Genomic DNA, 27,203 nt, shown 5'->3' on the forward strand with positions numbered 1-27,203 from the left:
CAGTGCCTCCTCTGCCGATTCTGGTTTTATATAGAGTGAGGTATATTTAGGTGTGGCAGATAACTTGACTGTATTCCAGCTCCCAATTATTTCGTATTGAATAAAATTCGTGTGCCCAGGTACCACAGCTTTTAAACAAAAATCCAAATTGACTGAATCGTCTCAATATAAAAAATAAAATAAATGTAAGGCGCGATAACCTCCGAAGAGGTCTAAGGCCGAGCTTCTCTTCGAATTTGCGTCGTGCTCCTCTTGATTTTACCTACAAATTGGCTGGACGGGACCTACATGTTTTATGCCGACTCCGAACGGCATCTGCAAGGCAGACGAGTTTTCACTGAGAGCTTTTCATGGCAGAAATACACACGGAGCGCTTGCCAAACACTAGAGGGGCGACCCCGCTTAGAAAAATTTTCTTCTAATTGAAAAACCTTATTTCTAAAATTTTTGATGTTGCTTTGCCCGGGGTGTGAACCCGGGGCATACGGTGTGGTAGGCGGAGCACGCTACCATCACTCCACGGTGGTCGTCTCAATATACTGCATCAAATATAGACCCTGTCGGAAAAGCAGCAAAGCAAATGTAAATATATTTATGTATGTACCTTTAATGAAGCACCACTCTTTGCATCCAAATCCGCTATATACGCTTCCTCGGGGTAGGCATCACGCCCGAATGGTGGTGGATAATCCACATCACCCCATTTAGGACGACAAATAAAATCTGCTGTAGAATCCAACTTAGCAGCCAAATCCAAGATATACATACTATTTTTTGTAACAACCAATGGATTTATTTCCAAATATGTAAAGTACAGATCCACATATGCATTGTATAGAGCAAAAATGAAATTGCCAATGCGCTTCTTGTTGGTAGCATCGGTGACATGCTTCAATAATTTCGTTGTGATTTCTTCAATGCTGGTTTTATTATTAACCAGTACATCCAATTTTAAAGCTTTAGCATCCACATCGCCAATATCGACACCCCCTTGATGGTAGAATAGAATTGTATCGGCACTGCGATGTGAGTAAATACAAACGTACATCTCTTCGGCCTAAAATTTAATACGTTTGATATTATTTATTAAATAAAAAATAATGATAGCAGTAAAGTATTTACTGTGTTTATCTCTCACCTCGTCATGTGGAACGAATGGTTCAATTATGAAATTGCGCAATTTACCAACAGCATTTCCGATCTTTTGATCCTTATTTATACGTTCGCTAATCCATTGCTTTACTTGATCATAATTCTTCTTAACGCCGATTAAACCCAGTTTACCACGTCGCTTTATCAATTGATCGGGCTTCACAACAAGAGGCTATGAATTAAATAAAAATGGAATTAATTAGTATGAGAAGTAAATAAATACGGAAGTCCAAGTATAGGTGAAGGTGAACTAAGGCATTAAGCACAATACCTCAACTACACGTGATAGAATATACACGTGCGAGCATTAGGACACTGTTCGATCGAAGCTTGAGCTAAACTTGCGACGTACACTTTTTGTTCAAGATATATCATGTACATACATACATTATGTATGTATCCGGTAGGTAGGAAAACAGCTATAATTCAAATATTGAATTGAATGTGGGCTTTGAACTTGTAAAATTATTTGAAATAGTTTATTTGTTTATGTATATCTTATAAGTTATAATTTTAAAAATCTTTTTAAACGATTTTTTTTAGGCTTTTGGACCTTCAACCATCAAAAAATCAAATAAAAATTAGATAAAAAGATTTAAACACTTCCCTTGTATAAATGGAATAATAAAAAATGTGTCCTTAAACTCAGACATAATTCTTTCTGCCTATAGGCCAATCAAAACAAATCAAAACAAACGAGAGTCTACTCGTCAATCTCGCGAGCTTTCCGACATTCAATTTAGTCGCTGTATAGGCAGTTTTTTTTTTTATTTGTGGTTTGGGGAACAATTTTTTTGTTCCAGAAGAAATTGTTAGCTCTTTATGGAGCGGTTAAATTAAATCTCGATAAGTTCACAAGATTTACGAGTATAAGCTAAGTTTAGCATTAATAGAATTTCGGGCTTATTTTTTGTTTCAGAATTGAGAATCAGTTTTGTGACTACTATTTTCAATTCTATTTGCAAAGCGATGTTCAAAACTATAAATTAAATAAATTATAAAATATAAAATTTGGTGAAAGTGCGTTTAATAAAAAAAAATAATAAAGTGTATAATGTTTAATGTGTGCCAGCATATTTGATGTACGCACAATTGAAGTTCGGTTAGTAAGTGCGTACATATGTATGTATGTGTATGTAGCAAGCATGCGTATTTATGTATTCACATATTTACGTAGGTATGTATATGGCAACATAGGTACTTTCGTACAAAACTGTCGCAACAACTTTGTTTGTTCATTTGACTACTAAAACGGTCAATTACGAAACATCGATTTGTGCGCAGTTGATTCAACATCTTGTTGCGATGGATAAAAAATGACAGAAATTTCGGTTCATTTTACCAGTCTTTTTCTTTCAGTGTGTATGCATTTAAGTTCTAAAGAAACATTTATAAATAAATAAAAGTATTCTTTTATTTTTACAGTGCATTTAAAAATGCATTTTTGGAAACTGACTGATCAAATACAATGTAAAAGTAAATACTCTTAATCATTGAATTTGAATTCGCGCGTCATATAGAAATTGGAAACGTAAAATTATATGTGAATATTAGGGTGCTCTACTAAAAATTTACGATTATTCTCAGGCTTTATTGAAAGAATTTGATTGATCTTCCAAAGGAAAACCCCAACAAGCTCAACCGCCTCTTTTTACAGAAGAACGGCAGTAGGAGGAAGAAATGAAAAAAGAACTAGAGTTAAAGTGATGAGAGGATAAGGGTTTTTTTTATAAAATATAGACAAGCATATTTTCAGGCAGGACAAGATCTGTCGGATGTGCTTGTATGTGGCTGATTCTCCACAAAGTGTCAATATTCATGTCTTTCCTATATTTCATAGCTCAATAGTGATAAAATATAAATGCTATTCACAGTATCAGTACAGAAGGTGGTCCTTTATATATTCCTTTCGCAAACGTTAAGTAATAAGGAACTCATCTGGTTTCAGAGAACCAAAACTAGTCGTATCAAGAAAGTGATTTAATATTTTCATATTTTTGGTCTTCCTCTTTGAGACGAAAGATCTAAAATGTGGAATTTAAAATCATTTAAAGAAATTTTTGTAGAATATATATTAATGTTCATTTTTCAAAAACGCGTCTATTCAATTTTTAGCCAATATACAGAGTCGCCCGCGGTATTTTTATACTCAGCTGACCAGAGCTCACAGAGTATATTAATATTGTTCGCATAACGGTACCCCGTAACGGCATAAACTAATCGAGATAGATATAGACTTCTATATATTAAAATGATCTGGGCGAAAAAATAAATTCATATAGCCATGCCCGTCCGTCCGTCCGTCTGTTCGTAAACACGATAGCTTGAGTAAATTTTGAGGTATCTAAATGAAATTTGGTATGTAAGTTCCTAGGCACTCATCTCAGATCGCTTTTTAAAATGCACGAACTATAACCACGCCCACTTTTTCGATATCGCAAATTTCGAAAAACCGAAAAAGTGCGAGAATTCATTTCCAAAGACGGACAAGGCGATGAAACTTGGTAGGTGAGTTGACCTTATGGCGCAGAATAGAAAATTAGTAAAATTTTGGACAATGCGCGTGGCCGCCCACTTTTAAAAGAATGTAATTTAAAAGTTTTGCAAGCTGTAATTTGGCAGCTGAGTATGTAATGTTCGGTTGCACCCAAACTTAGCCTTCCTTACTTGTTTGCTCTTTTAGTCATTGATTCATCTAGTGCTTTCGTTACTTAACCAGCCTACTATGTAGTTCAGAAACGCAGATACGGAGAGGGTCATGCGATTTTTCAAGATATGTTTACATGTAATTTCTTCGAAATTTTGACTTAGACCATTTTTATAATTACCACTAAGTGAATTCCGGATAACGTTGAAGTAACATCCGCTATATAAATGTTTATTTTTGACGATACCGTGACAAGCACATTAAATACATCTCGTTTAAGGTAATCGGGATGTGTAATGAGCAATAAACTTAAATGCCCTGTCTCAGAATTCGGTTGAAAAGCACCCTATCTGAGGTCAAATTCAATATATTTTGACTTTAGCTGGAGCGTTTATGAAAAAAATTCTGAGATAGGGCGTTCTTCAACCGAATTCTGAGATAATTTTTGAAATAAATTCTTAGTAGGTCGTTATTCAAACATTTTCTGAGATAGGACGTTTTGGAAATGGCAGCCGAGATACAGTGATATTCCACACAGAAGTCGATATATATGGGTGAATCTCAAATAAGGGCCACCACGAACCGATAACTAAATGTGGTCAGACTTTTTTTCATTTACTATCACATCGGTTAATGGTTAAATGTGTGTGTATAGAATGTGGAAATAAAACAGTTGATGGTTTAACCTTATCCTGCACAGAAATATGATTTACAAAAATGCCTTATCGGTTTTGCTAATTTGGATGCTTCACTAACAAAATATAAAATTGTTTCTTCATATATGTACATAGTTGCGCTTTTCAATCCAGACCTATATTTTTGCTCTTATTTTAATTTTCTAGACTTTTATTCAGCTTTGAAAAAAAAAAGTATAAGAAACTATGGAAAATGGAGTTTTTATAAATTGCTCCTACATTAAACTACAATAACGTTTCTAATAAGTAAATGTGTTCGTACTTTTTCACAAAAATATATGAAATAAATTTTTCCGGAAAGTTCGTGTTTAAAGTATTTTAACATTTTGATTACAAAATATAGTATATGGCGGCAACCGTGGTGTGATGGTAGCGTGCTCCGCCTACCACACCGTATGCCCTGGGTTCACACCTCGGGCAAAGCAACATCATAATTTTAGAAATAAGGTTTTTCAATTAGAAGAAAATTTTTCTAAGCGGGGTCGCCCTTCGGCAGTGTTTGGCAAGCGCTCCGGGTGTATTTCTGCCATGAAAAGCTCTCAGTGAAAACTCATCTGCCTTGCAGATGCCGTTCGGAGTCGGCATAAAACATGTAGGTCCCGTCCGGCCAATTTGTAGGGAAAATCAAGAGGAGCACGACCCAAGTTGGAAGAGAAGCTCGGCCTTAGATCTCCTCAGAGGTTATCGCGCCTTACATTTATTTATTTATTTTATTTATGTTAATTTTTCTGCGAGTTATGGCTCCCGAAACATAGAAAATTGCTTAGTCATAAAAGGGGCGGTGCCACACCGATTTTCAAAAATATTAGTGTTTTCCAATTTAATGTTATAATTCAATTTCGAAAGTAAAATTCTATTGATGCAAAGCTCTTTTTTGCTAATATATAGCTTAGGGTCGTAGACGAAAGACCCTTTTAAAAGTCTTTTATATAAAAGTGGGCGTGGTCCTTAACCGATTTCGTTAATTTTTCTTCAAAGCATTCCTTATAGTAAAGGCAACCTCTCTGCCGAATTTTGTTGTGTTGTGTGTTGATAGGTTTAACGATTTTTCATTTATGATTAATAATATTTGTAAAATTGATTTTATCAGAAGTAGGCGGTGCCACGCCCATTTTAAAAAAATCTTTCAAATTTTTATCAAGAGTCTCAATATCAGTTCACACGTCAAATTTCAACATTCTAGGTGTATTATTTACTAAATAATCAGGTTTTTTGTGTTTTCCAAAATGGTATATATATAAAAAGTGGGCGTGGTTATCATCCGATTTCGCTAATTTTCAATACAAATCTATTCTGGGTCCAGATAAGCTCGTGTACCAAATTTGGTGAAGATATCTCAATATTTACTCAAGTTATCGTGTTAACGGGCAAACGGGCAGACGGATGGACGGCCGGACATGGCTCAATCTAATTTTTTTTCGATACTGATGAATTTGATATATGGAAGTATATATCTTTCTCGATTCCTTTATACCTGTACAACCACCAACCTATATCCAATCAAATAAAAAAATACGGCAAGTGAAGAATAAAAACTTTTAAAAGTATTTATTAAAATGTAGGAATTCATATTCTTTATTAAAACGGCAATATGGTAACGCGCAGATATTCTTAATACTTTATAACCGAAACCAAATTTTGTTTATTCCCCAACCAAAACTTTCGCGTCTTTCAAAGAAAAAGAAAGTAGAATTCTCTATCACAGTCCAATGTGAGTATATACTACATACATACATATATCTCGCTATAGAACAGATTACAATTATAAGTACTTATTACCTGACGACATAACATGAACAACATCAGGCCACCTCACCATATACAAATAAAATAAGTATTTAAAAAAAATCCATTGGACCGTTGACCCATGTACACATATACGCACAGATGCCTCTGAATGTATGTACGAGTATGTATAAGTGATAAGAGATGCCTTTGCAATGTCATAGGGAATGATGAGTGATATATTTGCAATTATTAAAACTAAAAATTATTAAACATTTTAGAAAACACACAAACATATCAAGATATCATTTAAGCCGGGTACAACAACACTGCCCATTCGTTGTCACTGGCATGAAGTGACAGTAGTAAATGGAAAAGTGAACTTTCGAAAATATCTGACCAGTGTCACTGGAGTCTATCTTATAAAAACCCAATGTTTTTGCTGGTTTGACAGCCCAGACTCGAACTTTGTAAACTCTTACCTATCACTACTTAAATATGCTTGGTCTACCCTGGACAGATGCTACAGTACGATATTCAATATTCCAGCTAGTCGACGAAAGTTTTTCGATAGATGATAAGAATCTTGCGGTGGCTAATGTTATCATAACAAAAAAAAAATTAGCAACCTCAATATCTATCAACAATGACGTGCCTGCCACGAATGACTAGGAGAAATCCTTGCTTGAACAGCTCGGCGTGTAGTCTGTCATTACCCGGCGCCTTGTTATTTTTATCTGGGAGATTGCTATTGTCGGGTGGCGCAACGTATATTCCGTCGTCAGGGATTGGGGTATAGGGTTCGTCATCTCTCTTGCTAAGTGGCAACGACTACCAATAACTTAAGCACACTCAGTTCTTCGATTACCATTATCATTCCTGCAGGAATCTTCTCCGGTCATGAAATCCTTCTTGTTTTAAGTAGGCGTCGATAATATTTCCATACACTGCGTTTTGCGCCGCCCGTGCGCAACGTCCTTTTGTTCGAGTTAGCGCGATATTTTTCATAGTACCAGTTGCAGTCGTCATATGTCTTCCAGTTTTTTATAAACTCTTAGGTGTAGCTGGCGTGACTTTTTATGTAACTGCCATAATCGCGGAGGCGTATTGGCCTAAAGGTTCAATGTGGTCATATTAAATAGTTCCCGAGATGGGCCGGCTAGTACCTTAATGGTGCTTGTTACCGAAACGTACCGGATCTATATCCGGCAATATCGATAACACTCCCCAAAAATTACGGGGAATGTCTTTATCGCTACAACAACATCAACATCTAATGAAGTCTAACAAAACATCTATAAAAAACATAGGAAGAGCTGTAAAGAAATTACATAAGGCTTAAAAAGGAATTCAGAAAATTAAAGTCACATCCGTCTAGTTTTTGGTCGGTTAACTCCAAAATAAAAACAAATGGCTTTCCAACGACCATGGAGTATGATGGCCAAGTACCCATTAATCCATAGGATGCCTGTAACTTTTTCCCTAAATCATTCCACAAAGTTTACTCAAAGTTTACCTCTTCACCTAATCCTATATTTCACTCTGGGTACCAATCCCAAATTTTTCGGGGTTTTCTCCGATATTTTTCAAAATATGCGGAAACACCATTGCGGAACCCTTAGCTCTTTCTTTTTCAAAATTGCTTGACCAGCGGAATTTTTTTGGACTCGTGGAAATTATGCTCCGTAAATGCCTTATTTAAGTCTGGTAAAATGACATTTGCAACTACAGACAGAGTATTTTGACAAAAATATTCGACCATGTACTTCTACGTAAATTGTTCGATTTTTTCAAGGTAGGTCCACTTCCACAAATTTACCTTTAGTTATTAATCACATTTTCGGAGCTCTCGAGAATTTTGACTTTTCGAAAGCATTTGACAAGGTTGATCACACCATTCATGTACGCAAGTTAACCAAGCATGGAATCAACGGAAATTGGAACTGACAAGTCATTTCTGCTTACTAACGCCTGGTCAGGTAATCCGCAGGGTACCCATTGTATCCCTTTATTATTCCTAATTTTTATAAATGATTTGCTCCAGCAATTAAAATTCCTAAAATGTGTGATGTTTGTAGACGATGTCAAACTGTTTCTAACTGTCCGTAATAGCTCTGACTGCACTAACTTGCAATCTGATCTGGAATATTTTGCCCTATGGTGCGCAGACAAAAATTTATTTTAAATGCGAACAAATTCTGCGTTTTGTTCTTTCACATATTTTGTCTACAAACTAAATACTAAATCTCTTAATCGAGATTAAAAATTTGAGTGTGATTTTTGACTCCAAACTCTCTTTTTCTAGTCACATTGACTTCATTGTTTCAACATCCTTTGCAATAATTGAGTTTGTAAGACGTAACACCAGTGACTTTACGGACCCTATGACGTTGAAGGCACTTTATCCTTGGTCAGAAATCGTCTTGAATATTGCTCAATAATATGGAATCGTTTCTATGAATCTAACTCCTATAAAAATGAGAGAATTGAAAAAACTTTTACGAAAATTGCTCTACATATGCTTCGCTGTCACTTATTCCTTTAGTACTTAGCTCTGCGTTTATATGAGGTATGTATGGGGGCACCTTCTCTTGATAATGCCAGCCAAATAGAATGGTAACAGTTTGCTCACTTTCCCTCTTTAACTTTGGTAAAAGTCTAGTTGGGGTCGACTGCTAATACGCTACCAAAAATATCGAGAGAGGTGTCAAAAGACGCGTATTAATCTCGAGAACAATAATCCGAAAAGAAAAGAAAAATTTTATCTCTGTCCGGAGATATTTGCAGTTGAACTTGGCGATTTTCATGTGGTTGTTGTTGTGTTTGTACCGACAAAAAAAAATTGTGCATCACCGTGGCGGTAGCCACGGTTATACCACACACCCGGACTTGGCATGGCGTAGCCCAGGGTTATTTTTTATAAACGCGGCTGAAGGCCGCCAACGCAGAAAGGTGTTCTGCGCAAAAATACTATAGATCCCACCCTCGGTTTCGGAGGTACCCGCGGGTCTTTTTTCGGTTTTTTGTTAATATCTTTTGAACGAGTTAAAATTTTTTTTTTTCGCCTTCGGATTATTAATACTGATGTCAAGACGCGTCGTTTGACACCTCTCTCGATATTTTTGGTAGAGTATTAGCAGTCGACCCCTCAACTAGACTATTACCTTAACTTTTTTTTATTTATTTTCACTTAATAATTTTGATTATTACAAATGAAAAACTAATTTTGCAGATACGTATATTTTCGAACACGTTACAATTTTTATTTATTTTGTATAACACTAAGGATGAGTGATCATGTCGTAAAAATAATCGATAGCTGTGAAAGCATCGCATTTCCACTGTTTCCCAAATCGTTCTCTAATCGAATTCTAACCTGTTATCTAACCTAGTTTTCGATTATAGATGCATTAGAGAACTACATTAGATTTCTAACGTAAAATCACAGTATTTGCCTAACGATAGAAACTCTGTTTGCTCGGAAAGACCGTTACGTCCGAGAAAAGTTACAGAAATGCAGTTATGGTTAGAAACCGTATTAATTGCTTTAGTACTTACCGTATCCAGCAGCCATGGATTCTTTGCAGTCAATTGTGACCAATCCGTTTGAGTGTTGACTGTTGCGAAGCGGCATTGTGCCGCACCAGAGGATCCATTCACGTTCAAAAATCGATTTAATATATCTTTGCCAGTGGCTTCAGAAATAGCTTTGGCCGACATATTTGTGACTCCTTTTAGATATGTATGTATATTAATGCAGTTTGTTGTGTTGCCTAAAAGAAAATGCATATTAGTAATTATTATATATAAAAATAAACTTTAGAAACATGAATACATATATAAGGTGGTTTGCTATTAAGTTTTAAGACATTAAGGTTATATTCTGTCGCTTATATTATGACGCAAGAGACCTAAAACCCGAACCCCATTGGAATGGTAGCCATTTTTTTGCCAAGCCTGACCGCGTAAGATGCATTTTAAAATTATTATATGATTTAATGTGAGTGTCGAAGGCTTAACAAGCTAGGCTCATACTACAAGAAAGAAAATTGTCTAAAATACAATCTTTTTTATTAGGCAATTCATTCAAGCGAAAGACGCAAAAAAACTTTTTTAGTAACGTTTAGGCAGTTCAAAGGGTCACGTTTCGTCGTATGTACTATAATTATAAAACCATCATATACATATGCTTTGTTGTTCTTTTCACATAATGTGCGTTTTTCTTTTTAGAGCTTGAAAGTTTTTCTGCTCGCTAGAATAAAAGTTCAATTGGAAAACCCAGTATAGATGTATGGTCGGGGCTGAGTGAAATCTCTCCAATGCTTGTTTGCATTACAGGACCCTCTTTGATGAAGTACTGTGTGGGATTATTGACCTAATCGCCGCACGGTGGGGTATTTTACCAATATAGCTGGCCAAAAGTCAATTTTTCAAAACATTCAAATTTTTTTTTAATATACTCCCGGGCGTTCCTAGATGTCCACTGAATAGTATACATACCCATCTGCAAAGTCAACGGAGCTAACCGCGCACATCTAAAGTTGTATAAAAATTGTATGCAGTTCGATGTATTTTTGGATTAAAAAGCAATATACCCTTCTAACCCAAATACTTGTTCACTTGTTTAGCCTTAATCAAATCTAGTTACATTTTCTTTTGGGACAGGTAAATCTGTTTTTAATTCATATGTTAGATTTTTTATACCGCTGTTTTCAGTTATTCTAATTGTAATACTACTAATTTTCAATATTAAATTTTTTAAAAACCTTGCAAACAAAAAGATATATCTTTTTTTCATGGCATATGATGTCAGTAATTTTTTGGCAATACATAGGCTTGTGTTTGTTTCAAAGTTTAATAACAATTTTGTAAGAGACTGATACCCTTATTGGCAAAACTCTATACCCTTGTGAAAACATCCTCAGTGGCAACACCTCGGTGAAAAGTCTTAAAATGTAATACTATATCGATGTACCAAATTTGATACAAATCGATTAAGCCCTTCACGAGATGGTAGTGGATATACAAAGAAATATAAAAAAGGTGAGAAATAGGGGACATATAATGTCCTTGAATCTCATTTTTAACACGCTTTTATTAGCTTGGCCTGTATGTAACGGAATCTTTGAGCTTAATTTTCACCGGTTTCTAGAAGTCTGATTAATTTGAAACTTTGCATACGTATCAAGGACCGATGACAATGCATTAATATGGTGGTGTGGTGACATAAGGTCAACGGCCATAATGTCAATTGGCCTTATTATCACTTTGAATGTCCATAAGTTTGATTGCAACTTTGCACACGTATCAAGGCTCGATGACAATGCATTAATGAGATGGTGCGATGACATAAGGTCAACGACCATAAGGTCAATTGGCCTTATTACCACTTTGAATGGTCATACGTTTGATTAAAACTTTGCACACGTATCAAGGCTCGATGACAATGCATTAATGTGATGGTGTGGTGACATAAGGTCAACGGCCATAAGGTAAATTGGCCTTATTATCACTTTGAATGACCATAAGTTTGATTGAAACTTTGCACACGTATCAAGGCTAGATGACAATGCATCAATGGGATGGTGCGGTCACATAAGGTCAACGGCCATAAGGTCAATTGGCCTTATTACCACTTTGAATGGCCATAAGTTTGATTGAAACTTTGCATACGTATCAAGGCTCGATGACAATGTATTAATGTGATGGTGTGGTGACATAAGGTCAACGGCCATAAGGTCAATTGGCCTTATTATCACTTTGAATGGCCATAAGTTTGATTGCAACTTTGCACACTTATCAAGGCTCGATGACAATGCATTAATGAGATGGTGCGGTGACATAAGGTCAACGGCCATAAGTCAATTTGCCTTATTACCACTTTGAATGGCCATACGTTTGATTAAAACTTTGCACACGTATCAAGGCTCGATCACAATGCATTAATGTGATGGTGTGGTGACATAAGGTCAACGGCCATAAGGTCAATTGGCTTTATTACCACTTTGAATGGCCATACGTTTGATTGAAACTTTGCACACGTATCAAGGCTCGATGACAATGCATCAATGGGATGGTGCGGTGACATAAGGTCAACGGCCATAAGGTCAATTGGCCTTATTACCACTTTGAATGGCCATAAGTTTGATTGAAACTTTGCACACGTATCAAGGCTCGATGACAATGTATTAATGTGATGGTGTGGTGACATAAGGTCAACGACCATAAGGTCAATTGGCCTTATTATCACTTTGAATGGCCATAAGTTTGATTGAAACATTGCACACGTATCAAGGCTCGATGACAATGCATTAATGTGATGGTGCGATGGCATAAGGTCAATTTGCCTTATTACCACTTTGAATGGCCATAAGTTTGACTGAAACTTTGCACACGTATCAAGGCTCGATGACAATGCATTAATGTGGTGTGGTGACATAAGGTCAACGGCCATAAGGTCAATTGGCCTTATGACCACCCCAAATGGCCATAGATTTGAAACCTTGCACATAATACGAAGAACGCATTCCTTTATTAATGATAGAAGTGGATGCATGGCACATCTACGAAAGAGCATTCTGGAGCCCTTTTTAACACGCTTTTATTAGCTTGGCCTGTATATATCTATGTATCTATGTATCCATGTATGTATGTAACGGAATCTGGAGTGGAGCCGAGAGCCCCGGTAATGCAGAGCTCCGAACTCCGCTGCACCTTTAAAGCATTTTAAGATAGGTACTTTTAGCTAGTCCAGGCCACCAGACCAAGGTACCATAAAGAAGAATCGGGCGCACAATGGCTGTGTAAATCCAGTAGGTCACCTTAGGGGAGAATCCCCAGGAGGTGCCAATTGCCCTCTTGCAGGTGAACAGCTCTGCTGCTGCCTTCTTGGATCGCTCCCCTATATGGTCACTCCATAATAGCTTCCTATCCAGAATGACTCCCAAATACTTGACTTGATCGCTAAACGCTAAGAACGTACCCCCAATTCTTGGCGGTGTAAGATTTGGTACTTTGTACCTCCTCGTGAAGAGGACAAGCTCGGTTTTATCCGGGTTGACTTCCAAACCTGAGGCGGGTTGTACTCCTGGAGCAGCCCCAGGATGTCAACTGGGTCCGTTGGCGTCACTGGAACCCAGGCTCTAGCCCTTGGTCGTGAGGGGATATCACGCGCCTCCAATACCTTGAGGCGCGCGCCCGGATATACCACCCCTATCAGCGTGACGGCGGCCCTGTAGAGGTTTACCGACATGGCGTCGTCACAGGCAATTAGCTTGACATTGCCCTGGAACCTGCATCTGTGTAAGATGGCGGTGGACCAGGGTTGTCTTTCTTAATCTTAACAGCCACCGTAGCGAGCGCGACCTCGATCCACTTCCACTGTTGTTTCGGGATCCTGCCATCTTCGTTGCTCTCGTCTATAATGCCAATGATCTGCCGACCCTTGGCAATTTCGGCGAAAGACCTCGTCCAGCCCCCCTGCGTCTTGGCCCTTTTCGGTGCCGTGGGGTTGGATTCATCCATGGACCGCTGGCGTTTCGAGGTTTTATCAATCTCGACTAAAACTTTTAAAATTACTTGAACTAATAAATTAAAAATAAATAATAGTTTAAAAAACTAAAAAAACACGCTTTTATAGCTAACCGAACTAAGAAAGAGTTTATATAACAGTAGTAGAAGGTCAAACAATCATTTATAGTTAATCACTTCAAAATAAAATTATAATAAAATTTAAGTTATTAACAGAATAATTTAATTCACAATAAAAAGCGTGGGGTGCTTGATATTGAATGTTACAATCATTCTATTGGCAACTATCTGAGAGGAAAGATATGAAATGTAGTCAAATACACCCCACGCTTTTTACTGTGAATTAAATTATTCTGTTAATAACTTAAATTTTATTATAATTTTATTTTGAAGTGATTAACTATAAATGATTGTTTGACCTTCTACTACAGTTATATAAACTCTTTTTAATTGAAAATTATTTTTCTATTTTTTAGTTCTGTTAGCTATAAAAGCGTGTTTTTTTAGTTTTTTTAAACTATTATTTATTATAATGAAGCTCTATGTAAACAAGTAGGGAAGGCTAAGTTCGGGTGTAACAGAACATTACATACTCAGCTAAGAGCTCTGGAGACAAAATAAGGGAAAATCACCATGTAGGCAAATGAACCTAGGGTAACCCTGTTTGTATGAATTTGGTATCAAATGGAAGGTATTAAAGAGTATTTTAGAAGGGAGTGGGCCATAGTTCTACGGGTATATATGTATATATATAGGAGATATCGCCGTAAAGGTGGATCAGGGGTGACTCTAGAATGTGTTTGTACGATATGGGTATCAAATTAAAGGTATTAATTAGGGTTTTTAAAGGGGAGTGTCCCTTAGTTGTATATGTAAAGGCGTTTTTGAGATATCGACCAAAATGTGGGCCAGGGTGACCTAGAACATCATCTGTCGGGTACCTCTAATTTATTTATATATGTATTACCACGAACAGTATTCCTGCCATGATTCCAAGGGCTTTTTATTTCGCCCTGCAGAACTTTTTCATTTTCTTCTACTTAATATGGTAGGTGTTACACCTATTTTACAAAGTTTTTTCTAAAGTTGTATTTTGCGTCAAAAAAAGAATCCAAACACCATGTTTCATCCCGTTTTTCGTATTTGGTAATGAATTATAGCACTTTTTCTGTTTTTCGAAATTTTCGATATCGAAAAAGTGGGCGTGGTCATAGTCCGATTTCATTACGATACCTCAAAATTTACTCAAGTTATCGTGTTTACGCACGGACGGACGGACATAGCTAAATGAATTTCTTTTTTCGCCCAGATCATTTTGATATATAGAAGTCTATATCTATCTCGATTAGTTTATGCCGTTACGGATTACCGTTATGCAAACAAAATTAATATACTCTGTGAGCTCTGCTCAGCTGAGTATAAAAATAAAACTTTGCGTTTTCCCAACAAAATTAAATTTTGAATTCCATCTGATTACCATAAAACGTGCGGTATATTGACACGACTGTGGCTTAAGAATTTCCGCTGCATTCTTCACGGCTACAATTTTCGTATGAAACACACTGCAGTGATCTGACAGCCTGTAGAATCAGCCTATTTCTATTCCGTTAATTTGGAATCATCGGTATGCACGTATATAGTATGTTCTGCCATTTTCGCACCCTTGTGCCAACCCTCCGGCTCCATTGTGGCCCGAGGAGCTCTTTCTTAGCTCAGGGGCCATGCAGTCTGTTCGCCCCATATTCAATGGCCCTATACTTTTGTGGCAATACGGCCTGCCCTCAAGCTACCCAGGACCTTAAGCCTTTTTGCAGTTGGTAACGCTATATTTTTGACCATTAGGTCTGCAGGTGGTTTCTGCAGAGTGGTATGCCATGTTGCTTTCGAGGTAGTTTTTAGGGCTCTCTTTATGTTAATCCATGATAATCTGCATACACCCTGAAGTTTTTTGGTAAGCGTACTTGTTTGAGTGGCTGTTCGTAAATACCCAATGTGAGACTTTGGGCGATAGGCCCCACGTGCACTTAAGCATCCTCTTGCATGCGTATGCCAACGGGAATTACTTTTTTTTATTTTAGGATTAGGGCGATTGTCTCAGTCTAGGAAACGTAGAAAATATTCCACGTTTTCCACACTAAAAATACAACACTCAGAGAAGACATAACTTACACAAGTAAAATTGTAATTTTGAATTAAAATTTCTGTTTGAACATTTTTGTCGCATTTATAAGTTTTCTATTCAAATATACATGGGTATTAGACTGAGTCGATTTATTAACCGATATCGCGCCATCGATTTTTCGATAGGATTTGGGCTCAGGAAAAAAAGTTCCACTACGCATACCAAAAAAAAATAAATTACGAGCCTGTGAAAAAAATGGCGAAAGGGTAAATTTTTCGACCAAAACACTCCCCAAAATCAAAAAATATTTCTTTTTTCAAAAAACTGTTGTAAAAACGTTGGCGATAACATTAATTAAATTGCGGATTGAATAAAAAACCCCACCACAGAACAGTACTCGTAGCGCTAGACCAAAAGCTATTGATAGGATAGGCACTTTACTGCAAGAGTTGGAGAGTCCTCTCTTTCTCAAATTCGCAAAAGGTGCACCGTAAATTATCTGTATGGTCGGCAGACATCGGTGCAATTCAGGAACGTAACATCTAAAACCAGAAGAATTAAACAAGGGGTACCAGAGGGTGGTATCGTATCCCCGCTTTTGTCAAAATTGTATCCTACGCCGATGAATGCACAATAATAGCTACAGGTCCCACCATCGACGAGATATGTAATAAAATAACCACCTATCTCCCTGATCCTTCCAGTTTTTTCGCCTCGCAGAACCTGACATTGTCACCGACCAAATCATCGGCGACCTTAAGGACATGGCAAATGTCGACCATACTGGACATCCACGTTGTTGGCATTACGCCATCGACTGCCTTACACCCAAAAATACTAGGTCTCATTACCACTTGTAAAGCAATTGGCCGGCCGCTTGCATGCTACTCGTTCCCGGTAAGGTCGCCAAGCGTAAAGCTGCAGATACCCACGAACGTACGTACAAAAAACGTGTCAGCTGACACGACCTATCTTATGAATGTGCAATGTAAACGAAAACTCACCGACGTTCAACCCACGTACGTACGTAGTACGGCACGTAGAAATCAAAACAATTTTGTAAGTGTTTAAATATTAAATAATTGTGTTTTCTTGTTTTAAATAAAGATAATACTCCCTGAAGAAGACACAATATCGTGTCGAAACGCGTCGGAGTTAGAAAAAAAAAATTAGGTTGTTTACTTTAACCTCAACGGCCAATACAGCTCTGAATAAGTATAAAACAAAACAAATTTGATTTTTTCCGTAAGAACGTGTCAGCTGATCGCTCTCTCACTAGACTGAGTTGCCTAGTAAACTTTTCGCCCTAATTTTTTACCGTTTGCAGTTTTTATGCAAAAACACCTAATTAAAGTTTGAAAAATTGTGGAAATAATTCGAAATAATTGTATAAAAGTTCAGATTATATATATGTAATATATTTATGCTTATTTAATATTAATTCCAGCCTTTTACAACATCAAAAATTAAAATAGAAAAAGTTGATGTTTCCATAAGCATGCATTCAAACAGGTCAATGGCAACAATTTTTTCCTTGCCACTACGGCCATAAATTTCGCTCAAATGTGTGTACGTACGGCATACGTATACGTACGTTACACACATCGGTGGGTAACTGCAGCTTAAAGGTTACTCACTGAAAGAAAATACAGACCTGTCAAAACACTGCTCTCAGAATAGCTACGGACTGTCTTCTTATGTTCCCAGAACAACACATACACAGTGAGGGAGAGAAACGAAATGCTAAACAGTTTCTGTTGAATACGCAGAGACCTGGGCATCCCAACAGACGTGTGATCGAAAAGGCCCCACCTCCCAGGGGCTTAAGTCTTCTTTGCAATCATTATGAGGAAATACGACGCCTAAAAACTCAGCCGTATGTAGGAGAAAACCACAAACAGGTCCTCAGTGATGTCCACAAAAAGACGTCAGACATATATGCCAGAAATTACCTCGCAGAAGAGGAAAGCCATCTCCCTAGGGAGACGCGCGTCACTCTAGCTCAACTTCGATCTGGATACTGTAATAGGTTAAACTTATAATTATAACTATTTATAACACCCGGCAGACGTTGTTCTGCCCTAAATTTGGCCTATCTGCATACATTTTAATGAGCCTTTTCCGTTTAATCCTTTTATTCACTCCGCCCTCCGTCTTTTTCGCTTGATCTATCTCCATCTTCGTCTCATTCTATCTCTTTCTCAGTCTCCTTCTCTCTTTTCTCTTCTCTCAAGTTCTTCTCATTCTTCTTCATCCCTTATTTCCTGTCCCAGAGGGTGGTATGTATTTTTTTCCAGTCCCAGTCCCAGTCCCACTGCGAGTATCAGTCCCAGTCCGTCTCTGGCCTACTTCCCGGAAAAAAGGATCGTAAATACTAATATTACTAATATTGGCAAATTTCAGGCAAATCGAATAGGACGTATGTAAATAGGTATGTTTGAACAAAATCGACCGACGCATCTCTTCAAACACCGGCGACCAACTAACACACATTTTGGCCTTTCTTTTAATATATGTATATAGATTTTTATTTTTCACACTTCAGTATAATATTAAAACAAAATGCAGATATTCGTTGCTTTTGAAATTCGGCTTAAAAATTGCGCATGGAACAACTAAAGACTCTCCTGAATTAAAAAAAATGTCATTGTACCTCAAATCGCGGGCCCCCTCAGAAACCCCGGGCCCCCTCTCGCCAGCCCTGGTGCTGTGCAATACTTGATATCATTCGCTATATTTTTTATTGACAAGCACGTTGTTTAATTAAACACCAACCAATTACACGGAAGTATATCCGCACCACCTGAAAATGTGAGTGCCGGTGCGTATACGTAACATTTTATTATTACGTATAAACAAATAAAAAAATTTGCAATAAAATAATATTGCGACTATAAACTGAGATATAACCTATCCTATATTTCAAGTTAGATCAAACTACACACGGGGTGAAAAACAAATTCAAAATCGGTTCAGTAGTTTAGGAGTCAATTGGCCCCAAACATAGTGACACGTGTTTTTTATATATTAAGATATTAAACTCTTACATATACAGAATCAACCCCGACATACATAGTATATGTCCTGCTTAAAACGTGTCCCTACATGACACCAAACATCTATTTAATTGCAGTGTGGAACCAACTCCTCTAACACTCCTCTCACTTTGGTCCACCCCTGTTGAAACTGCAAGTTTCCTTGGACTCCCGTTAAAGGATATTGATGACAATCTATGAGCGGTCGCACTTATTTGATGGGGCGAACCACTGCTACAACAACAACAACAAATTTCCGAGCCCACGAGGTTGCAGATAATAAGCTAGTTATGAGTTTCAAAACAAGATTTGCATAATTTTCCATGTAGAAACCCAATTACATGGTGAAAAATAAACAGGGCAACATGAAAGCTCGCAAGTCCTTCGCAACGCTCGGGAACTGTGTAAATCTCACAAACTTATATGGTAAATTATTTCATTTGCGAGGTTTCCATGCTTAACAAGCAATTGTGAGTTTCAGTGAGTTGCTTTACCAGGCAAAAAACTAATTTTTTTTTAATTTTAAATTTAACAAATTCAAACCAAATATACACCACTCAGAGAACACACTACTTACACAGGTACACACAAAAAAATAAAGTGTGGTTCTAACACTTTTCGGAGTAATATTCAAACTAATTTTGGAGTCAACGATGTTGCTCATTGTATTGAGTAATGACAGATGTAAAGAGCAAGCCGCAGTGGTGTAGTGGAAGCGTAATTCGCTTTTCAAACCGAACGTCCTGTGTTCAAATTCCGGCCGAAGCAACTACAAATAATCTTTTTTTATTATTATTTAAATTCTGTTTTAAGAATAGATCTTTTTCAACACTTCTTGGGGATGAAATTTGGTTTTTATATAGAACAACACCACAAAGTGCGGTTTTGGCACCAACATTTTTTTGTGTGTAATATCTTTCGCTCTCATGGGGAATTTGAACATAAACCCCCTTATTCATGAAGAATATAAGGCTTGAAAAGCTTCTTAAAATGACATTTCCATACAAATTTCGAGTTATAAAAACTTTATAAACATATTTTATTTTGATTGAATAAGGGATATTTTCCCCCTATAGTTCGTAGGTACATGAGCAGGTATTGTCAAAAATTGATGCTTATGTATATTTATTTACAATAAAATATATAGACAAACAAACGGTCTTGGAATGGGAAGCCCCACATCAGCCATTCTTATGGAAGTGTTCATGCAAAATCTGGAAGAAAATTACATACAGGAGCTGAGGTCCAAATTAGGCGTCATTTTATGCTAGATGCGTGTATGACATAATATGCGTTTTAACTAATAATAACGAAGAGCTTGTACTGGAGTACCTCAACAAGCAGCACGGGAATATAAAATTTACAATGGAAACCGAAAAAGACGGAGGAATCAACTATCTAGACCTCACGATAAATATTGATAAGGAATCCAAAATATTTAACTATGACATATATAGAAAGGCCACCGACACAATAATACATAATGCCTCAAATCACCCCCAACAGCATAAAAATGCAGCATTAAGGCATTTGGTACATAGACTTGAAAGAACACCTCTTATACAAGAGGTATATAAGAGAGAACTTGAGGTCATATATAATATCGCTGCAAACAACGGATATAAAAAAGCACTAGTAGATAAGCTCAGAAGGACAAATGGAGAACCAAAAAGAAATAATGAAAACAACGGATATAAAAAAGCACTAGTAGATAAGCTCAGAAGGACAAATGGAGAACCAAAAAGAAATAATGAAAAGGAAAATTATAGCTGGACGACTATGACATATACTGGAAAAGCAATATATAAATTGGCAAACTTCGTTAAAAAATACAACATTAACACAGCATTCAAAACATCGAAGAATCTAGGGCGAAAACTAAGAACTAGCACTAACTCAGAGGATCCGTTTAGCAGCCACGGCGTATACAAGCTTACCTGCGGATGCCAACATAGTTACATATGACAAACAGGACGGCAAATAAGGGTTCAGAGAACACATTAGAGATTACAACAAAAAAACACGGAATCCAAACATTATACCAGAGTCTAACTTCGCGAATCACATGGTCGAGAATGAAGAAGCAAACATCAATAAAACAGTTAGGGTTTTTCACATACAAGCAAAAGGCCGACGTCTCGAACGTACTCGAAAACATGGAAATCTACAAACAGAAAACATTCGACGGTAGAATAATAAACGAACAGATAAACACAATTTCTGACATAATGTTCGAGCCTTTAAAACTTGTTTACAAGAAACAAAGTAATCACAAAGGTACAACAGACAAACACACAACAACAATTAACGCACCAAAACAACAAACCTAGAAAGAAGGTCAAACGACTAAAATTACGGATTTTTACCTGCCTCAGCCAGCCACACAAATCGATCAGTAAAAACCACCCTCGGTTCTGAATGAACACACAGCACATACACATAACTAAATATACAAAAGCATCAATTTTTGACAATACCTGTTCATGTACCTACTAACTATAAATACAGGACAACGACAACAACAGATCAGAACGAAAACCGACACTGATGATGGCACAACGCCGAAACCGGTTTGTCTCAAAACCAGATTTGACAAGGGATGACGGAAAATCGTTCCAATATACATAATTTATCCACCCTGTCGGAAAATCATCAAAACAAAATAAGGGAAAATATATATTTTATGCGTTCAGAAGTTTACAATACCTACTGCGGTGCACAGAAAATATTTGTTTTTTATTATTAAAAATTCAGTATCACTATTCTCGTGACATTTATAAATTACATGGGTTTAAAACCGTGACAATTTTTCTAGGTTTCTACACTAAGAGAACACTCCTATTATTTTCTCTGTGCGGACGCTGATTTCTTGCAACAGTTCATTTTTTACAAACCATTGTGTAAAAAAACAAGTGTCATATCTTATCTGTCAACTGCCTGACAGGATGCTTAAGATGGCTGCTTTTAATTGTTTTGACAGGATGTTCCATATGGCGACGCAAACGGCCGGCTATCTTTAGCAGATGACAGAAAGAGACGCAGGATGAGACCACGAAAGTATCTTTAAAAATTGTTGCTTATTGTCACACACAAATTTAAGTATCCGTAAAATGCACATTATTATAAGTTATTGCGTGGAAACATTATTCAAAAATGTCTGCTATTAAATTTACATTTTTTTTTAATTAGGAAATATGTATATTTTCTTTTGCGTCGCAAATGAAGTTAACGAAAGTTTGTTTATTGAAAGTATTTGGGCAGCCCCAGGTAATAGGGTAATTGAAACCGTCTGTGAACACGACTAAAAACATTTTGTTATCGTTAGGGAAGCACTGTTAAAATAACAACCAGAATCATTTGCACAACTGAACCCAGTTTTTAATGTAAATGCGATTTTTAAAATATCATGTTTACAGTTTCTTTGTTACATGTAATTTGTTATGACCTTGAAAAGGGTCTAGTAAGTAGGATTTTGTTATATAGATTGCACAGAAATCAAGTTTAGGTTCATTAAGCATTTATTTAAAGCTAGAAACGAGTGAAGCAGTAACAACAATAAATTCGCCATATCTCGCCACTTTAGCTTACTTTTTTTTTTTTTAATACGAAACCGGTGACACCTTAATCAACACGATACAACTGAAATGCAAATTGCTTTAATGCACATAAATTTAATTGAAGAACCACCAAAGCAACCGTTTCGCGATCGCGCCAAGCTAGTACTGAATTAAGCTTAAGGTAAAAATTCATAATGAAGGCAACTACTGTCCGATCGCTAATACCGTTTGAAGAGCGAATTAAATCGCTGCTCCCACTCGACGTCATATTGACAACGGTAATTTTTTTTTTTTTTTTTTTTTATTCACACACTCAAACGAACATCGGGTATGACATATTATTTTTATACTCAGTTGAGCAGAGCTCACAGAGTATATTAACTTTGATTGGATAACGGTTGGTTGTACAGGTATAAAGGAATCGAGATAGATATAGACTTCCATATATCAAAATCATCAGTATCGAAAAAAAATTTGATTGAGCCATGTCCGTCCGTCCGTCCGTCTGTCCGTTAACACGATAACTTGAGTATATTTTGAGATATCTTGATGAAATTTGGTATGTAGATTCCTGGGCACTCATCTCAGATCGCTATTTAAAATGAACGATATCGGACTATAACCACGCCCACTTTTTCGATATCGAAAATTTCGAAAAACCGAAAAAATGCGATAATTCATTGCCAAAGGCGGTTAAAGCGATGAAACTTGGTAGATGGGTTGATGCTATGACGCAGAATATAAAATTAGTAAGATTTTGGACAATGGGCGTGGCACCGCCCACTTTTACAAGAAGGTAATTTAAAAGTTTTGCAAGCTGTAATTTGGCAGTTGTTGAAGATATCATGATGAAATTTGGCAGGAACGTTACTACTATTACTGTATATGTGCTAAATAAAAATTAGCAAAATTGGATGAAGAACACGCCCACTTTTTAAAAAAATTTTTTTTTAAATTCAAATTTTAACAAAAATTTTAATATCTTTACTGTATATAAGTAAATTAAGTTAAAATTCAACTCCAGTAATGATATGATGCAACAAAATACAAAAATAAAAGAAAATTTCAAAATGGGCGTGGCTCCGCCCATTTTCATTTAGTTTGTCTAGAATACTTTTAATGCCATAAGTCGAACAAAAATTTACCAATCCTTCTCAAATTTGGTAGGGGCATAGATTCTATGACGGCAACTGTTCTCTGTGAAAATAGGCGAAATCGGTGGAAGCCACGCCCAGTTTTTATACACAGTCAACCGTCTGTCCTTCCGCTCGGCCGTTAACACAATAACTTGAGCAAAAACCGATATATCTTTACTAAACTTAGCCCACGTACTTATCTGAACTCACTTTATCTTGGTATAAAAAATGGCAGAAATCCGACCATAACCACGCCCACTTTATCGATATCGAAAATTACGAAAAATGAAAAAATGCCATAATTCTATACCAAATACGAAAAAAGGGATGAAACATGGTAACTGGATTGGTTTATTGACGCAAAATATAACTTTGGAAAAAACTTTGTAAAATGGGTGTGACACCTACCATATTAAGTAAAAGAAAATGAAAAAGTTCTACAAGGCGAAATCAACAGCCCTTGGAATCTTGGCAGGAATACTGTTAGTGGTATTGCATATATAAATAAATTAGCAGTACCCGACAGATGATTTTCTGGATCACCTGGTCCACATTTTGGTCGATATCGCGAGAACGCCTTCACATATACATCTAAGGGCCACTCGCTTTTAAAACCCTCATTAATACCTTTAATTTGATATCCATATCGTACAAACACATTCTAGAGTCACCCCTGGTCCACCCTAATGGCGATATCTCGAAAAGGCGTCCACCTATAGACCTAATGCCCACTCCCTCTTAAAATGCTCAGTAACACCTTTCGTTTGATACCCATATCGTACAAACATTCTAGAGTGACCCCTGGCCCACCCTAATGGCGATATCTCGAAAAGGCGTCCACCTATAGACCTAATGTCCACTCCCTCTTAAAACGCTCAGTAACACCTTTCGTTTGATACCCATATCGTACAAACATTCTAGAGTCACCCCTGGCCCACCCTAATGGCGATATCTCGAAAAGGCGTCCACCTATAGACCTAATGCCCACTCCCTCTTAAAATGCTCAGTAACACCTTTCATTTGATTCCGATATCGTACAAACACATTCTAGAAACACCCCTGGTCCACCTTTATGGCGATATCTCGAAACGGCGTCCACCTATGGAACTAAGGATCACTCCTTTTCAAAATACTCACTAACAGCTTTCATTTGATACCCATATCGTACAAACATATTCTAGAGTCACCCCTGGTCCACCTTTATGGCGATTTCTCGAAAAGGCGTTCACCTATAGAACTAAAGCCCATTCCCTTTTAAAATACTCATTACCACCTTTCATTTGATACCCATATCGTACAAACACATTCTAGAGTCACCCCTGGTCCACCTTATTGGCGATATCTCGAAAAAGCGTTCACCGATAGAACTAAGGCCCACTCCCTCTTAAAATGCTCAGTAACACCTTTCATTTGATACCCATATCGTACAAACAAATTCTAGAGTCAGCCCTGGTCCACCTTTATGGCGATATCCCTAAATGGCGTCCATCCATAGAACTATGGCCTACTCTCTCTTAAAATACTCTTTAATACCTTCCATTTGATACACATGTCATACAACCATATTCCAGGGTTACCCTAGGTTCATTTTCCTACATGGTGATTTTCCTTATTTTGTCTCCATAGCTCTCAACTGAGTATGTAATGTTCGGTTACACCCGAACTTAGCCTCCCTTACTTGTTTAAGACTCATATTGGTGATGTGCAGTGGCGAGTATTTAAAGTACTACTTTCCAGGAAAGCCAGGGAAAGGAGAGGAAAGTGTACATGCCCCGCTATATTCCTCTCATGGTATGAGATGTGATGAGAAAGGGAGATTGGGAGGAAACAGATTGGAGAGATAAGAGAGGGGAAAGAGAAGAAGAGATACTGAAGAGGATGAAAAGTGCCTGAAAGAGGGAAGAGAGGGCGAAGCTGAGGTAAAATGAGAGGAAGAATAATGAAGTGCAGTATTCTTAAAACCACCTTTCGAAATATTGCGTTAAAATATTAGTAAGTAAAAGTAGTTAACAAAAGATATTTGTTACACTTTTAATGTGTTATTGGAGTATTCCACGGTTGGTCCAGGGCAAATCGTACGAGTTTTTACAGTTTTCATCCCCAACGAAAGACAAGCCATAACTTTATCAAACAAAGTATTTATTGCATTCGGGACAGCTGGAGTCCACCATTAAGTAGTCTTAGTTACAATACATCTGGTAACATTTCAAACAATCCAATACCTATTTAAAATAATTACTTAAATATCAAAAAAATTTATAGGGCAATTCACTAAGTCTAAGAAGCGTAGTAAATCCAAAACGTGGAATATGTTTTCTTGACAAAATATACAGCACTAAAAAAACGCACCACTTACATAAGTAATATCCTTTCCACCTGACCCTGCATTTAGCACTAAAAGTTTGATATAGAATGTATACTTTCTTTATGCCTTCTAAAAGTTTACAATACTTCCGCTAAAAAGGCTTGGTTTCCTCGACTCATTGCATCATTCGAGCGGATTTAGTCAACAAGAAGATAAGACCTTTGCATAGAGCAAGATTGCGTACAGCCACTGGAGAAGACTCCACGGTGCTAGGAGAAGTAGCATGTGAAGTCGCAATTGGAAACGTTACGGTGGTACACAGTTTTATAGTGGCAGAGATTGTTGATGAAATCATAATAGGAGAGGACTTCTTAATTGACCAAGGCATCAAGATCGATATGCAAAGCAAGACGATGCGATATCAGAACATGAATGTGCCACTTAATTTCGGCTACAAGAGAGGCTACAGCAGTAAACGAGTGGTGGTGGAAGAGAGTCAGCAAATACCACACAAGTCAGAAGCGGTCATCTGGACAAAGGTTGATGGAGATTGTGGGACAAAAAAATTGTGGGTTGCCGAAGCAGCAAACAAATCAACACCGAATGTACTTCTAGGAAAAACCCTGGCTATGACAAAACATGATGGACGTATCCCGGTAAGAGTACTCAATGAGTTCAAGTCACTACTCAAACTGACGAAAGGAGCTATATTGGGAAGCTGCCAAGAGGCTGAAGTAATTACTAACTGTGAACAGCTCCAGGAAAACGTTTCAACTAGCAAGATTAATCTTTCAAATGACATCACGGCATGGACGGAGGAACTAGAGGAAGAATGTCAAAGGAAGGCAAAACAATTGCTCCTGGTTCCAAACCAGGCCAAAGTTGTGAAACATCAAATTGACACTGGAGATGCGAGACCGATCCGTCAAGCTCCTCGTAGTGTTCCACTGGCGAAGCGGGAAGTTGTGAGTCAAATCGTACAAGAAATGAGCGACAGCGGCGTCATCGAACCATCAGCTGGTCCATGGAGCTCTACTTGTGAAGAAGAAGGATGGAAAAATGAGGTTTTGCGTGGACTACCGCAAGTTGAACGACGTTACGAAAAACGTTAGCTACCCATTGCCAAGAATTGACGATACTCTGGACTCGCTATCTGGTACGAAATCGTTTTCCACTCTGAACTTGAAAAGTAGCTACTGGCAAGTGGCGGTAAAGGAGGAAGATAAAGAGAAAACAGCCTTCAGTGTCGGTGATAGTCTTAGGCAATTTACAGTGATGCCTTTTGGACTTTGTAATGCA

At 37.3% G+C, this 27,203-nt stretch overlaps 1 protein-coding gene across 3 annotated transcripts in view; it reads right to left on the reverse strand.

Moving 5' to 3' along the window:
- ATPCL (ATP-citrate synthase) overlaps positions 1–27,203 on the reverse strand; it is a 102,903-nt gene that overhangs the window by 21,815 nt on the left and 53,885 nt on the right. For 2 of the 3 annotated variants that reach the window (XM_067776789.1, XM_067776786.1), the window contains exons 1-4: positions 22,495–22,651; positions 9,778–9,992; positions 1,139–1,324; positions 605–1,057 (exon numbers count right to left, since the gene is read on the reverse strand). In XM_067776789.1, coding sequence (XP_067632890.1) covers positions 605–1,057; positions 1,139–1,324; positions 9,778–9,939 — 801 coding nt within the window. In that variant the 5' untranslated portion in view covers positions 9,940–9,992; positions 22,495–22,651. Of the gene's footprint in view, positions 1–604; positions 1,058–1,138; positions 1,325–9,777; positions 9,993–22,494; positions 22,652–27,203 lie in introns of those variants that run through there. The other variant, XM_067776788.1, reaches the window with a different exon arrangement.

This window comes from Eurosta solidaginis, chromosome 3, assembly GCF_040869045.1.
Source record: "Eurosta solidaginis isolate ZX-2024a chromosome 3, ASM4086904v1, whole genome shotgun sequence".
Classification (NCBI taxonomy): domain Eukaryota; kingdom Metazoa; phylum Arthropoda; class Insecta; order Diptera; family Tephritidae; genus Eurosta; species Eurosta solidaginis.